Source organism: Mirounga leonina, unplaced genomic scaffold, assembly GCF_011800145.1.
Source record: "Mirounga leonina isolate KUSES-001 unplaced genomic scaffold, KU_Mleo_1.0 Mir_129, whole genome shotgun sequence".
Taxonomy (NCBI): Eukaryota; Metazoa; Chordata; class Mammalia; order Carnivora; family Phocidae; genus Mirounga; species Mirounga leonina.
The window spans coordinates 24,083,806-24,099,800 of record NW_023270323.1 but is presented as its reverse complement, the minus strand read 5'-3'; the positions used below and the strand labels follow the sequence as shown (position 1 = coordinate 24,099,800).

Below are 15,995 nucleotides of genomic sequence, written 5' to 3'. Positions count from 1 at the left end.
CTGATCCTCCCCCTCTCATGCTTTCTGTCTCCCATTCTCTCTCAGATAAATAAAATAAAGTCTTTAAAAAAAAATAAAAAATAAAAAAAGAATATTCAATTAACTGACTCAAAGCAGAATAAGGAATCTGTAAGAAGCTTATTTCAAAGACAGTTTTGAAGATGTAGATACATCATCTTGTTTAAATTGCCAGGAAAGCTAAAAACCTGTAACTTAGCCTTAAAGGAACAAGTAGGTTTTGACAGGTTATGATACCTGGAGACAGGAGAAAGGGAGTTTTAAAAGGTCTCAGAGTTTCCCTTGAAACTTTGCAAATGGATAGGAGGTGTAATAAAGTGAAATATAGAGCATATTGAGGACATAAAAAATTATGAAACAAAGTGGAAATTTCAAATCTTCTTGGTTAAAATCCTAATAATTTGAATACTTTATTTATAACTCTGTTCCATGCAAAATTAATGGATTATTATAGAAGGACCATCAAAATCCCCTAGCATTTTAAAAGTGTTCTTTTTAAACTTGGGTACAGAACTTATGTTCTACCAGCTTCTAATTATGCTTTTTCTTTTCTACCTCTCCTTTGTTCAGATCCATCATGAGTGAGAGATGGGACTCAAACTCTTCAGAAAACTGGCATGACATTTGGAGTGTCAATGACACAAAGTATCACCTATACTCAGATATCAATATCACCTATGTGAACTACTATCTTCACCAGCCTCAAGTGGCAGCAATCTTCATTATTTCCTACTTTCTGATCTTCTTCCTGTGCATGGTGGGAAATACAGTGGTTTGCTTTACTGTAATGAGGAACAAACATATGCATACAGTCACTAATCTCTTTATCTTGAACCTGGCAATAAGTGATTTACTGGTTGGCATATTTTGTATGCCTATCACGCTGCTGGACAATATCATAGCAGGTACGTTGACTTGTGTACAGTGCAAGATGATAGCAGGAAACCTCTGTCCCCTATCCCTGCACCTATAGCAGGGCCATCCATTCATTTGCAAATATTTATGGAGTTCCAAGAATTGCTCCAGGTACCTGCCCTCATAGAGTCTACATTCTAAAGGAGGAGAAAGAAAATGAGCAAATAGATATAAGTAGTCAGAGGTTAATAAGAATTAGGGATAAAAAACAAAGCAGGTGACAGAGATGAAGAGTAGAAACTCATTTTTAGAGTAGAGTATTCACTGAAGGTCATCAGAAAATGAGATCTAACTTTTCTTACTAAAGACTTTGAATTTGCTTGATATAGTTCAGGGCACCTATAATGTGGTAGAAATATTATTGGTAATAGTATGTACTATAAAGTTCAAGGAAGTGTTAAGTCTGGTTTCAACGGATCCAATGTCTTCAATTTAACAGGCAGATACTGAGGCCCTCTTGTGGTTAGCTAGGAAGATTTCCAATAGTTTTTGAGGGAAGAGGGAGCAGCAGTCCCAGTGATTTCTCAAAAAGTGGTAGCTCATCAGTGATAATGTACATATGCAACACAAATAACTTCACATTGTAGTAGTGGTTAGAGTACTACCCTAGAGTACTTCTGGCCTGTATGACTACTTCTCTAGTACTACATTATATACCCTGGAAGTGCAGGGGCACTGTATCTCCAGCTCCCAGAGCCATTTTGGTGCATAGTACCTGCTTAACAAGTATTTGTTGTATTAATTAATGAACAGTATTCAAGATATTCATATTCCAAATCTGTCTAAGAAAAAAAAATGATGGAAGGTGGGTGGGGGGATGGGGTAACTGGGTGATGGGCATTCAGGAGGGCACTTGAAGTAAGGAGCACTGGGTGTTGTATGCAACTGATGAATCACTGAATTCTACCTCTGAAGATAATAATACAGTATATTTAATTAAATTGAATTTAAAAAAATTTCAAATGATACCATAGTTGCATATCAAAAATATTTAGAGCAGCCATGAGCCCTATTATAGTTCTTAGCCTTTCATAGCATTATCAGTTTACTGAAGAATAAGAGGTTTCTCTTTAGAGTTAACTTCTGTTTCCTTCCTTTCTCTGGAGTGGGAGCCAGGGAGAGTTTAAGAGTGCCTCTTTTAGCATCTGTACTCATAGATTCTGCATTTTTGTGAGGTCTAGCATTAAAAAAATATTTATCAAGAATGTACATTTTAAAAACAAAGGATGTACATTTTTAAGATACTGTGCTAGGCAAAAAGAATGAAAGAATTGATTTAAATTATTGTTATTGCTCTCAAGAAACTTATTTTGCCAGTAAGAAATGCTCTCAGTATCTCCCTCCTATAAGTATTTATAATGAAATTATTATCTCAACTTTTCCATACACATTATTACCCTTCCTTACCCCTGATTCCCATTCATGGGAGGCAGCCACATTCAGCATGTTGCCTTTATTTTCCGTAGTTACTCTCCTATTTCTAAGCAACCTGTTTCCATTATTATGTATTATCTTCACACTGTGGGAGATGTACTTTAGTTGTCTTAATCCTCTCCTACCACAAGAGGTAGTGTCCCTCACCAGACTCCACTGAAATGACATAGAGCAAAAGAACATAAATCCATAGAAACTGTCAGATACTGCCGAGTGTGAAGCTGGGAAAGCAGGACTGGCTGGAATCATGTACAAATGCAATCAGATGCATTTATATAGACATACAAATACACATTCACACTCTTTCCCAATGTAATTATAATATTTTGTTAAGTCAGTACGCAGAGAATACATTCCTATTGTTTCATGTAGCTTAGCCCTGCTGAGGCATGTTGAGTGCTAGGACATCAATTTCTTTCTTATAAAATGTTTTCTTGGATTTAATAAGGGCATCATGTTTTGATTTACTTAGTTTGGGGTATGTACGTATAAGTAATATATTCTCAAATTCTCTTCCAGGAGTGTTAATTTCTTGTAAATACCTTCAAACATATCAGGCAACATGTGAATTGCATCTTTTTTCTAGAGATTCCCTGCCCCCCCGCTCCCACCCACCCCCTGCTCTCTACCCTTCGGTCCCTATTCAGACATCTTGCTCTTCAGGCATGGAGCTCAGCAGCTACTGCTCTGGGATGTCCCTTCACTGAGAACCTAACAATTCTCTTCACCTCTCTTAGTGCTCAATCCCCTGTTTTCTGGAGCCATGTCTTCTTTCTTGGTTTATTTGTCTATCACTTTCCTGAGAAAGTGTGCATTAAGATTTAAAAAAAAAAAAAATTGAGATCTGGTTTGTCTGTAATTATCGTTATTCTGCCCTCATATTTGATTATAGTTAGCTGTATAAAGTATTCAAGGCTGGACATTTTAACAGAGATGTCTCTATTGTTACTCTGAGACTGATATTACTGCTAAAAAATCTAAATGACTTTACACTCTTGCTTCTTTTATCCTGAGTTGCATTTTGTTTTTTCTCCTGAAAACTCCTAGAACTTCTCTTTAGCTTTAGTGTTCTGAATTTCAGGCAATTATGCCTTGGAAAAATCTTGTTATTTTTCATTTATTGTGTTGGAGACAAACCAGGTCCTTTCAATCAAAACAGAATGCTTCTTAATCCTGGGGAATTTTCTTGTATAATTCTCTTCCATTTTACTTTTTTTCAATTCCTATTAGATAATAGGAATAATGGCTTGCCATTTTTTTTAATCTTTTTCATTTTCTGTTCCTCATTCCATTTTCAAAGATTTTCTCAATTTTCTCTTCTAGACATATTGAGTTCTACATTTGTCATATTTTAAATTCTTTGAACTATTTTTATTTTCTGCATGTTTCTTATACTGTCATGCACATTTCATGGACAAAATTTGTTGTATCTGAGGTTTATTTTTTTGTTTTTATTTTAATTCCAGTTAAGTGTTATATTACTTTCAGGTGTACAATATAATGATTCAAAAATTACACACATTACCTGGTGCTTATCATGCCAAGTGCACTCCTCAATCCCCATCGCTTACTTAACTCATCCCCCCACCCACCTCCCCTCTGATGACCATCAGTTTGTTCTCTATAGTTAAGACCCTGTTGCTTGGTTTGTCTTTCTCCCTATGCTAGTTTGTTTTGTTTCTTAAATTCCGCATAGGAATGAAATCATATGGTATTTGTCTTTTTCTGACAGGCTTACTTCGCCTAGCATGATACTCTCTAGGTCCACCCATGTAGTTGCAAATGGCAAGATTTCATTTTTTTGTGTGTGTGGCTCAATAATATTCCATTGCATGCAATGGCTATTGTGTGTGTGTGTATATATATATATATATATATATATATATATATACACACACACACAAACACCACTTTGCATGTACACACACACATATATATACACATATACATACCACATTGCATATACATATCATTGCATATATATATATATATATATATATATATACACACACACACACACACCACATCTTCTTTATATCTATCTATATACCACATCTTGTTTATCCATTCATCAGTCAATGGACACCTGAGCTGTTTCCCTGATGGTAAGTGCTGATGAGCATCTTTTCATGTGCCTATTGGCCTCCTGTATGTTGTCATTGGAGAAATGCCTGTTCATGTCTTCTGCCCATTTTTTAATGGGGTTATTTGGTTTGGGGGTGTTGAGCTGTTTATCTTCTCCCATCACAGAGGTTGCCTTTTAGTTTTGTTGATTGTTTCCTTCACTGTGCCAAAGCTTTCTATTTTGATAAAGTCCCAATAGTTCATTTTTGTGTTTTCTTTGCCTCAGGAGACATATCTAGAAAAAAAGTTGCTATGATGTCAGAGAAGTTACTGCCTGTGTTCTCTTCTAGGATTTTTATGGTTTCAAGTCTTTAATACATTTCAAGTTTATTTTTGTGTATGGTATAAGAAAGTGGTCCAGTTTTCCCAACACTATTTGTTGAAGAGACTGTCTTTTTCCCATTGGATATTCTTTCCTGCTTTGCTGAAGATTAACTGGCTATATAATTGTGGGTTTATTTTTGGGTTTTCTATTTTGTTTCATTGATCTATGTGTCTAATTTTCTGCCAGTACAATACTGTTTTGATTACTACAGCTTTGTAATATAACTTGAAGTCCAGAATTGTGATGCCTCCAGCTTTGCTTTTCTTTTTCAAGATTGCTTTGGTTATTTGGGGTCTTTTGTGGTTCCATATAAATTTTAGGATTGTTTGTTCTAGTTCTGTGAAAAATGATGTTTGTATTTTGATAGGCATTGGAAGTATAAACATTTTAACAATATTTGTTTTTCCAATCCATGAGCATGGAATGTCTTTCATCTGTTTTATGGTTTTCAGAGTATAGGTCTTTCACCTCTTTGGTTAGGTTTCTTCCTAGGTATCTTATTATTTGTGGTGCAATTTTAAATGGGATTGTTTTCTTAATTTCTCTTTCTGCTGCTTCATTACTAGTATATAGAAATGCAACAGATTTCTGTACATTGATTTTGTATCCTTTACTGAATTCGTGTATCAGTTCTAGCAGTTTTTTGGCATAGTCTTTCAGATTTTCAGTATAGAGTATCAGGTCATCTGCAAATAGTGAAAGTTTTACTTTTTCCTTACTGATTTGGATGCCTTTTACTTCTTTTTCTTGTCTGATTGCTGTGCTTAGGACTTATGGTACTATGTTGAAAAAAAAGTGGTGAGAGTGGACATCCTTCTCTTATTCCTGATCTTAGGAGAAGAGCTCTCAGTTTTTCCTCATTAAGGATGATGTTAGCTGTGAGCTTTCCATATACGGCCTTTATTATGTTGAGGTATGTTCCCTCCAAACCTACTTTCCTGAAGGGTTTTTATCATGAATGGATGTTGAATCTTGTCAAATGCTTTTTCTGCCGTTATTGAAATGATCATATGGTTTTTACCCTTTCTCTTACTGATATATCATGTTAATTGATTTGTGAATATTGAACCACCCTTGCAGCCCAGGAATAAATCCCACTTGGTTGTGGTGAATAATTTTTTTTAACGTATTGTAGGATTTTGCTAGTATTTTGTTGACGATTTTTGCATCTGTGCTTATCAGAGATACTGGCTTATAGTTCCCGTTTTCATGGTGTCTTTATCGGGTTTTGGTATTAGGGTAATGCTGGCCCCATACAATGAATTTGGAAATTTTGAATGGTTTGAGGAGAATAGGTATTAACTCTTCATCTTGAAGCCATCTGGTCCTGGACTTTTGTCAGGAGTTTGTGATTACTGATTCAATTTCTTTGTTGTGTAATTGGTCTGTTCAAATTTTCTATTTCTCCCTGTTTCAGTTTTGGTAGGTTATATGTTTCTAGGAATTTATCCATTTCTTCTAGGTTGTATATTCTCATAACTGTTTTGTATTTCTGTGGTGTTGGTTGTTTTCTTTTTTTCTCATTTGTAATTTTGTGTCCTTTCTCCTTGATACATCTGACTATTTTCATCTACTTGATTTATGTTGGTTTTCTCTTAGGTTTCTTTTTTCCTATTTGTTATAGTCATTTCTATATTTGAGGTTTCCCTTATGTCAATTGCTACTTAGCTGCTTGTGTTTCAAAGTGAGACACAGTGTGGCTGTCTTGGACCTCTGCGTGCCTCAGGTTTGAGGTTCGGCCCACTCTCACATTCATTGGGAAATCCATGACTGTCAAAATCTGCACATTAGTGTTCTTGGAAGGATCACATTCCCCAGAAGGAAATTCTCTGATCTATTGCCAGAGGAATCATAATACTGGCTGAATTCCAGAGCTCAGTGGGTCCCTGGGCAACAGAACTGAGTGCAGAGCATATATTTTTACTTAATCCTTCTGCATCATTGTGGTACCCACTCCACCTGTACCTGGTGAGTCAGAGTCTAGAGCCCCTTTGCTTCCACCTCCTCAGAATAACTTCCATCCTTCTGCTGGCCAGGGGAAAAGCAAGTGGCATCTGGTTACATTTATTCATAATTCAGCCCATTGTGTTATTTTCCCAGCTTCACATTTTTTCCAGTTGAGTTTTCTTTTCCCTAGTGCTTTCATTTTAGTGGAATTTAGTGAGGGAGGTAAGATAAATCATATGCTTATTTTTTTTTTTTAAAGATTTTATTTATTTGAGAGAGAGAATGAGAGAGAGCACATGAGAGGGGGTAGGGTCAGAGGGAGAAGCAGACTCCCTGCCGAGCAGGAGCCCGATGCGGGACTCGATCCAGGGACTCCAGGATCATGACCTGAGCCACCCAGGCGCCCCCCCCCTTTTTTTTTTTTGACCAAAGGCTATTCACACTCCTTTTTGCTTTTTTTGTTTAATATTGTAACAGCCCAATAATTTTAGGACTGGAAAAACATGCTCTCTCTTGGTTTCTATTCAGTAGAGTCACTCAAGCATCTATTTTAAGATGGTCTGGATAGATGACAAAATATTTTCTTTTAGATATGCTTGGATTATTTAGATTTGGGGGGAATATTTTAAATTAGGTAAAATTGGGGTGCCTGAGTGGCTCAGTTGGTTAAGCGTCTGCCTTCGGCTCAGGTCATGATCCCAGAGTCCTAGGACCTAGCCCCACGTCGGGCTTCCTGCTCAGTGGGGAGCCTGCTTCTCACTCTCCCTCTGTCTGCCACTCTCTCTGTCAAATAAATAAATAAAATCTAAAAAAAAGAGGTAAAAATAAATTGCATGATCTTTTAAAAAAAAAATGAATGTTGCCTTATCTTTTAGGAAACTAGAATAGTTGCTTACTTTCCTGTAATAGCAGATGGGTGGTTATTTCCTTTATAAACAAACATTTCAGTAAATGAGGTTTGATAAGAAAGTAATTCAAATAGACTACTTTTGTAAAGTGCTCTTGCTTCTCAAAGTATGTTTTAGGCTGCTATAACAAAATACCATAGAAAATAAATGTCTGTTGTTTAAGCCACCTAGTCTATTTCAGAGGCTAGAAGTCGGAGATCAGGGTGATACATGGTCAGGTGGTTGGTGAGGGTCCTTTTTTTTGGTTTGTAGACAGCCACCTTCTTGCTGTGTGCTCGCATGGACTTTCCTCAGTGCATGTTCATGGAAAGGAAAGCTCTCTTCTTCTAATGGCACTAATCCCATCATGTGGGTACCACCCTTGTGGTACTATCTATTTTCCAGAGGCCCCTCCTCCAAATACACTAAGGCTTCAATATATGCATTTGAATGGGGAGGGGGTACAAACATTCACTCTATATTATATATGAATAAATATTTATTCTACATGTACCTCCTGTTCCTCATAATTTATGGGGTATATTTCCAAATTATAAAACCAATATTCTGCCTGTCTTATTCATTTAAAGGGCTTTACTGAATAAGGGTTAATGGTTTAGGCTCTGGAACCATACAGCTGGGGTTGAAATCCTAAGTATGCTAACTAACAGTGGCAAGGTATGTGATATTTGTGTATTTATTACCTATTCTATATCATGAGGAGGAGAATAAAGCCTTCGAAAGCCTGTTTGGGGAATTAGATAAGTTAATAGGTACAAAGCACTTACTACAGTGCCTAGAAGTTGTAACTGACACTAGTAGTAGTATATTAAAGTTATAATTAAGTTCTGACATTATTAGTGGTATACTAAAAACAGCTCTGGAGATATTAATGAAAATAATGGAAAACAATGTTCCCTGGATGTCATTTAGGAAATAGTTGCATCAGTTTTGATTTCATGCTTTTCTGTTCATATTTAAAAAAATATATATGATCTATTCAAAGACTGTTTCACATCCCTTTCAGGATGGCCCTTTGGAAGCACAATGTGCAAGATCAGTGGATTCATCCAGGGAATATCAGTTGCGGCTTCAGTCTTTACTTTAGTTGCGATAGCTGTGGATAGGTAAGTCAGCACCAAAATCTGAATCTAGTGAAAAACGTATAACCTACTAAATTCAGTTATACCTGCCCAATATTATAATATCTACTCTTTTAAGAGCATGGCATATATCTGCTAAAGGTTCAGTAATAAAATAAAACTATTAAAATTTCCATTTTTTAAATTAAATAATTAGGATGACATGTGTCTTAGTTTGGGCTGCTGTCACAAGATGCCATAGAGTATGTGTCTGAAACAACAGAAATTTATTTCTCACAGTTCTGGAGGCTGGGCAGTCCAAGGTCAGGATGCCAGGAGCTTCTGTGTCTGGTGAGAGACCTTTTCCTGGTTTGCAAAAGGCCATCCTCTCTGTGGAACCAGGAGCTCTAGTCTCCTCTTTTTACACTAATCCCATCATGGGGACACCACCCTTTTGATCTCATCTGAACCGAATTACCTCCATCTACCATTTGAAACCCTAACCCTTATTCAAGGTATGAATTTTGGGGGGACACAAACATAAAATCCATAACATCATAGTTATACTGTTTTTCACTAGAACCTTCACTTTTCTAATGGTGGAAAATGTGGTGAAATAAATCTGAAATTTTATCCAGATTTTAAGAGAAAATGTACTAATACATTCATTTACACATAGTGTTGAGGTGTGCCTGTCCTGGGCTGTATATCATCTAAAACATATCAGACAGGGGCACCTGGGTGACTCAGATGTTAGGTGTCTGCCTTCAGCTCAGGTCACAATCTCCAGGTCCTAGGATTGAGCCCCAGGTCGGGCTCTCTGTTCCTCAAATGGATAAATAAAATCTTAAAACAAATTAGACAAAGTGCTGCCTAAAGAGACAGACACATTAACAAATACTTAATAATACTCTCTAACATAACAACTGTACAAAGGAGAAAGTGATCAAGTTACCTCTCAGGACAGAGAGTGTTGGGTTCACATCCTGATCCCTCAAGATTTAGAAATTAACCTTGAGAAGAAACAGAGGAAAGAGCATCTCTTAAGACAGGGATATATACCCCTCATCAGGCTCCCTGCTCGGCAGGAAGCCTGCTTCTCCCTCTCCCACTCCCCCTGCTTGTGTTCCCTCTCTGGCTGTGTCTCTCTCTCTCTGTCAAATAAAAAGAAAGAAAGGGATATATATATATAGGGCACTTGAAATAGGAGGATATTTATCAAGAAAAGTGCAGAGAGGCAGGCCAGCTAGAACATGGGAGGGTGGAATGGCGGATTAGGTGTGACCACACGTAGGTTTTCCATGGGCCTGTCTTCCATTTGTCCTGAAGACAGCAGGGAGCTACTGAAGTCTTTTATACAGGGGAATAATGACTAGATTTTCATTTTAGAAAAACAGAAAGGGTTTGGAGTTATGTAAGATTGGAGAAAGGAAGAACAGTTAAACTTTTGTAACAACCAAGATGGGAGAGGATGTAAGGCAATGGCAATTGAGAGAGATTTGAGAGGGAAACTGAACAATGACCCCCAAAATTGTTGACATCAAAAAACAACTTGGTAGATTCTATTTTCAATATAAATCTAAGACCCTATCTTATAGATCTAGCTTTTTGGTTTCCATGTAGAGAGAATAGAATTTACAATATATGCTAACCAAGAAATGCCAAAGATAGCTCCCAAATTTTAATGTAAAAAGCTATTTCCAAATTTACTACATCCTGTTACTACTACTTTTTTGCATACTAATTTATACTAGTAAATAATGCTACTACTAAATTATGTTGTTATGAATGTTTATAATACTATTACAATTATTTATCTCTACCATGAATAAAAAAATATCCTTTGCATTTTCTACTTGAATCTTGAGCTTATCAGGTTTACTTTCACATTGCATTTAGTATTAAATATCCCTAAGTTACTCTTTCACTGTTACAGAGATTTCATTTTAAAAAACAATAAGTATATTCAATGGATAACTGTATGCTGGCTAAAATCAATTAACTAGGTCAATGTATATCAAAATGCATAAATCTGAAAAGCATACAATCTCAAAGCTATAAAATGATACATATAATATGGTGCCATAATATAGAATTTAAAATGTTCTAAATGCAGACTAATACTGTCAAAGCATAAAAACATCGACAGGATGGAATAGGATTAGGATTGAATAGAGCTACCAAAAAATTTCATCTGTATCTCTCACATTTTAGGTCTTTTAAAAAGTGATGAAACCATGGTTCCCCTGCCGTGACATACCCTTTGCTCTCTGCCTTCCCATCCATGTATCATTTCTCTATAGTTTCAGTTATCTATTGCAATATAACAAGTCACCTCCCAAGACAAACCACTTAGTGGCTCATGATGCTCATGAATTTATGATGAGGGAAGCTTCACTGATTGGAAACATATACCTTGTCTCTGCTCCACTTGGCATCAGAGAGGGAGTTCTAGGGCCAGGAATGCAGCCTTTCCCTTATGTTGGTGCCCAGACTGGGAAGACTTGAACAGCTAGGAGATAGAACTGGGGCTTTTCAAGCCCTACATGGGCTCCACTGCATGGCAGGTTCAAGGTAGCTGAACTTCTATCAGTCCAAGGCATGTGTGTCCTAAGAGAACATGCCAGTGAAAGTCATGCAGTGTCCCTTCTGCATCCTATTCATTAGAAGTGAGTCACAAAGTCCATTCAATGGACTTTGGAAGGCATGTTCAAGAATTTAGACCTGTTTTAAAACCACCGCACCTTCATCTCTCAACTACTGGCACCCAAATGCCTTTTTCAGGGTCTCTTCTACAAAAAAAATCTCCCAAACCTATTTCTCTAGATTAGGTCTTTCTCCTAAATTTCATATTTATGTTTCTGAATAATTTCACCTGAACATCCAACAACAACCACCTCTAAACAGACCCAGAATTGAACTTTCTTCACTACCAGTCCTCCACAAAAAAAAATAAACGAAAAGCTCTTTTTCTCATTTTCCCCAGTCAGGGAATGGCAGGATCACATATCCAATCTAAGTGAAAATCTTGAGATTTATCCTTGAACCTTCCTTTTCTCTCCAACTTCTTTCTAGTCACTCTTTAAATCCCATCAGTTCTGGGTGCTCACTGGTCCTGAACAAGGCACCATCCCCCATTGCTTGAGCTAGAATACTGAGATTTTTTTTTTCCCTAACCGGTTGTCATGATTAATTTTATTTGACTGTGTCACGGGGAGCCCAGATATTTGGTCAAACATTATTCTGGGTGTGTCTGGTTGGACTAACATTTGAATCAATAGGCTGAGTAAAAGATTGAATAAGGGCCACCCAGATTAGGGAGCTCAATCAGCTGAAGGCCCAAATACAAACAAACAGAAAGGCTGACCTTCCTGCAAGTAAGAGAGTATTCCTCCTGCCTGACTTTTTGAGCTGAGGCCTCAGTCTTTCTTTTTCTGTCTTCTGACTAGAACTACATTAGCTCTTCTGGGGTTTGAGCCTGATGGCTTTTAGAGTGTAACATATCCATGGCTGTCCTGTTCTCAAGCCTTTGGATATGAACTGGAACTATACCATTGGCTCTCCTGTGTCTCCATTTTGCCCCAACTGCAGATCTTGGGACTTCTCAACTTCCATAACCGCATGAGCCAATCCCTTAAAATAAATATCTTTCTATATATTTATACATACTGTTGGCTCTGTTCCCCTAGAGAACCCTGACTAATGCAATGGCCAAGTCTAAACTCTAGCATGATTTTAGCATAATTACACAATATTTTCATTGACTATTTCCTGGCAGAGAGCATTTTCTTCATGTTCATCTTTGTCTATTTGTTGAATAAACGAAAAAATATATGAAGCCCCAATAGTTGGTTTACAAAAAGAACAAGATACCTAGAATTGTGCCTATGAAGTTACCCATAATTTAAGGATGAGTAGATGGGGAGACTCATTAATTAGAAGACTAAAAGAAAATTTGGAGGTTAAGACAGCAGACTTTACACGTGAAATAAAGGACAACAGAGCAAGCAATGTTCAAGTTAATTAGTATATGAAGAGATGTCAGATAAATTAATATGGAGTTGCTGCTGAGCCACTAAAAGCTTTGTTTTCTTATCTGCAGATCTGGAAAGTAATAATTTTCATATTTCCACTTTACAGAGTCATTACAAAAACGAAAGATTAAATAGGTGATAGTACTTTGAAAAATATAGTATTATATAAATGTATATGGTATGATTATAACTATCATAGTGAGTATGAATAATGCCGAGACTCGCAGTAGCAAAATTGCAGTTAAATGAAATCAGGGTTATGCTAGGTACTGACATTGAATTTCCATGCTCATCAGAGGACATAGAACTTCTGGAAGGCATGTAATCAGAACTCATAATGGAAACTCTCAGACTGTTATAGCTGTGAATCAAGCACCAAAACACTTAGTGGCCTGAAACAAAAATGCTTAAACATTTGTCATGATTCTATGGTTTGGTTGGGTGCCTCTGTGTCATCACTCAGGCTTCTATTTATGTCATGCTTGCTAATGTTCATTTGGCCAAGCACAAAGCACAGAAGGTCATGAAGGAGAGTTTAACAATATGGACTTATGTGTAGTTGTGGGCAAGATTTTTTTACTTTTTCTAAGCCTATTTTGCCATCTTTTAAGTGGGGAAGTTTAAAAAGAGTCTGGAACAGAATACTAAATATTCATGTTCAATATCTGCTAGTTACCACAGTCACCTATTATTAATAGTGACTAATATAGTGTCTGATACTCAACTTATTCATATTTTGAGTTGAAATTTGTATCACTCACAAAAAATATCAATGCATGCTTCTCTATTGCTAATGGTAACTTTGTTTTTGAGGGGAACATGAGTGGGAGAATTAAATTTAATTCACAACTTGGTCAGAAGGTATAAGGCAGTGCTCCACTGATACTTGCCTTTAACTACAGGTTCCGGTGCATTGTCTACCCTTTTAAACCAAAGCTCACTATCAAGACAGCATTTGTCATTATTGTGATCATTTGGGTCCTGGCCATTGCCATTATGTCCCCATCTGCAATAATGTTACATGTACAAGAAGAAAAATTTTACCAAGTGAGACTCAACTCCCAGAATAAAACCAGTCCAGTCTACTGGTGCCGGGAAGACTGGCCAAATCAGGAAATGAGGAAGATCTACACCACTGTGCTGTTTGCCAACATCTACCTGGTTCCCCTGTCCCTCATTGTCATCATGTATGGAAGGATTGGAATTTCACTCTTCAAGATGACGGCGCCCCACACAGACAAACGGAACCAGGAACAGTGGCACATGGTGTCGAAGAAGAAGAAGGTCATTAAAATGCTCCTGATCGTGGCCCTGCTTTTTATTCTCTCCTGGCTGCCTCTGTGGACACTGATGATGCTCTCAGACTACACTGACCTGTCTCCAAATGAACTGCGGGTCATCAACATCTACATCTACCCTTTTGCACACTGGCTGGCCTTTTGCAACAGCAGCGTCAATCCCATCATTTATGGTTTCTTCAATGAGAATTTTCACCGTGCTTTCCAAGATGCTTTTCACCTCCAGCTCTGCCAAAAAAGAGCAAAAGCCAAGGAAACCTACGCCCTAAGAGCTAAAGACAATGTGATTATAAATGCATCTCATCAGTTAGCCCAGGGACCTACTGTTCAAAATGCACATGAGGAAAATTTGCCGTGTAGGAAAAGTGCTGAAAAACCCAAACAAGAATTGACGATGGAAGAATTAGGGGAAGCTATCCACAGCAATGAGATTTTAAAAGAGCTGGTATGATGATTTTAACTATACTGTGTGTTATATATAGAAATACTCTTGCTTTAGCTTTGTACTTCAATTGTTTCTGAGAATGTTCTAAAGAAAAAATGTACTAAAAGACCTCTATGAACAGAAATGAAAAAAAAGCAGTCTTATGTTCATATTCAATCTTATGGTATATAAAATATATAGATACTCACATACAAATTTGCCTGGATAAAACCATTTTCTAGGAATAATTTTCAAAGCTTGACCTTTTCCATTTTAGCCTTTTGTATATGAGTCAACCATGTGTATTATGGGTATACCAATAAACACAACATACACACACACCCATTTTCCCCAAATGGTGATAAATGGGCAATTCTTTGCATAAGAGTACATTTTGTCAATTCCATCTTTGCTTTTGGAGTTTGTATTTTAAAAGCACAAATAATTCTGCAGTCTAAAATTCCCTTAGCTTTCTTAGAACTAAGAACTACAATAGCAAATAGACACTATTTCTTTGTGTTTAAAGGTTGATTTTTTTCTTTTAACGAATATAAAGTTGGTGAAATCATAACATTGTTGGCTTTTTAATATTTTCATAAATAGGGGTGCCTGTGTGGCTCAGTTGGTTAAACATCCGACTCTTGTCAAATATTTTTTATTATTTTTAGTTTTTGATTTCAGCTCAGGTCATGATCTCCAGGTCCTGGGATCCAGCCTGTGTTGGGCTCCCAGCTCAGCAGGAAGTCTGCTTCTCCTTCTGTCTGCCCCTCCCCCTGCTCGTGCTCTCTCTCAGAATGAATAAAATTCATGCACTAGCTGAACCCATGTTTTTTTTTTTTTTTTTAAAGATTTTATTTATTTATTTATTTGACAGAGAGAGAGATAGCGAGAGCAGGAACACAAGCAGGGGGAGTGGGAGAGCGAGAAGCAGGCTTCCAGCCGAGCAGGGAGCCCGATGTGGGACTCGATCCCAGGACCCTGGGATCATGACCTGAGCCACCCAGGCACCCCTGAACCCATGTTTCTTACAGAGATGACTCAGGACCCCAATTTGCCCCCCTCTCTGAGAGAATCTCTGACATAAAGAAGCAAATCCTTGAACAATGCAGCAGTTGGCAGAAGAATGACAACTCTCCTCTCTAGTGCTTAGTCAAAGATGTTCAACAATCATTAAAAGACTCCCATAAAGTCTGTACAGAACAGGACCAATTATTCCAGATTTCCTGCTGGGCACAGCATTTAAACCCGGCACTCTTACTGAATTTATAAGTTAGTACCACTGTTAAAAAGAGACTTGCAAACCCTTGGATTCTGCTATGTTTCAATTATGTAATGATAACAGCTGTAAATGCTAGCTTTTACTCTAGGGTGAGATTAGTCCCTAGAAAATTTGAAAATATAATAGTTTGGCAAACAAAAATAAATCTCTTGGTTTAGACCTATTGTGTTTTTCCAGTCATTTATGTGGTTCAAGCTAAAAGTCTTTCAACATTATAGGCCTTTGAGA

At 37.2% G+C, this 15,995-nt stretch overlaps 1 protein-coding gene across 1 annotated transcript; it reads left to right on the top strand.

Annotated features, from left to right (window-relative positions):
- The first annotated feature begins 595 nt into the window (after positions 1–595).
- On the top strand, positions 596–14,515 carry NPFFR2 (neuropeptide FF receptor 2). The gene is made up of 3 exons (XM_035005568.1): positions 596–923; positions 8,678–8,777; positions 13,669–14,515. The coding sequence occupies exons 1-3, from the start codon at positions 596–598 to the stop codon at positions 14,513–14,515; spliced, it is 1,275 nt and encodes a 424-aa protein (XP_034861459.1).
- Positions 14,516–15,995: the final 1,480 nt, after the last annotated feature.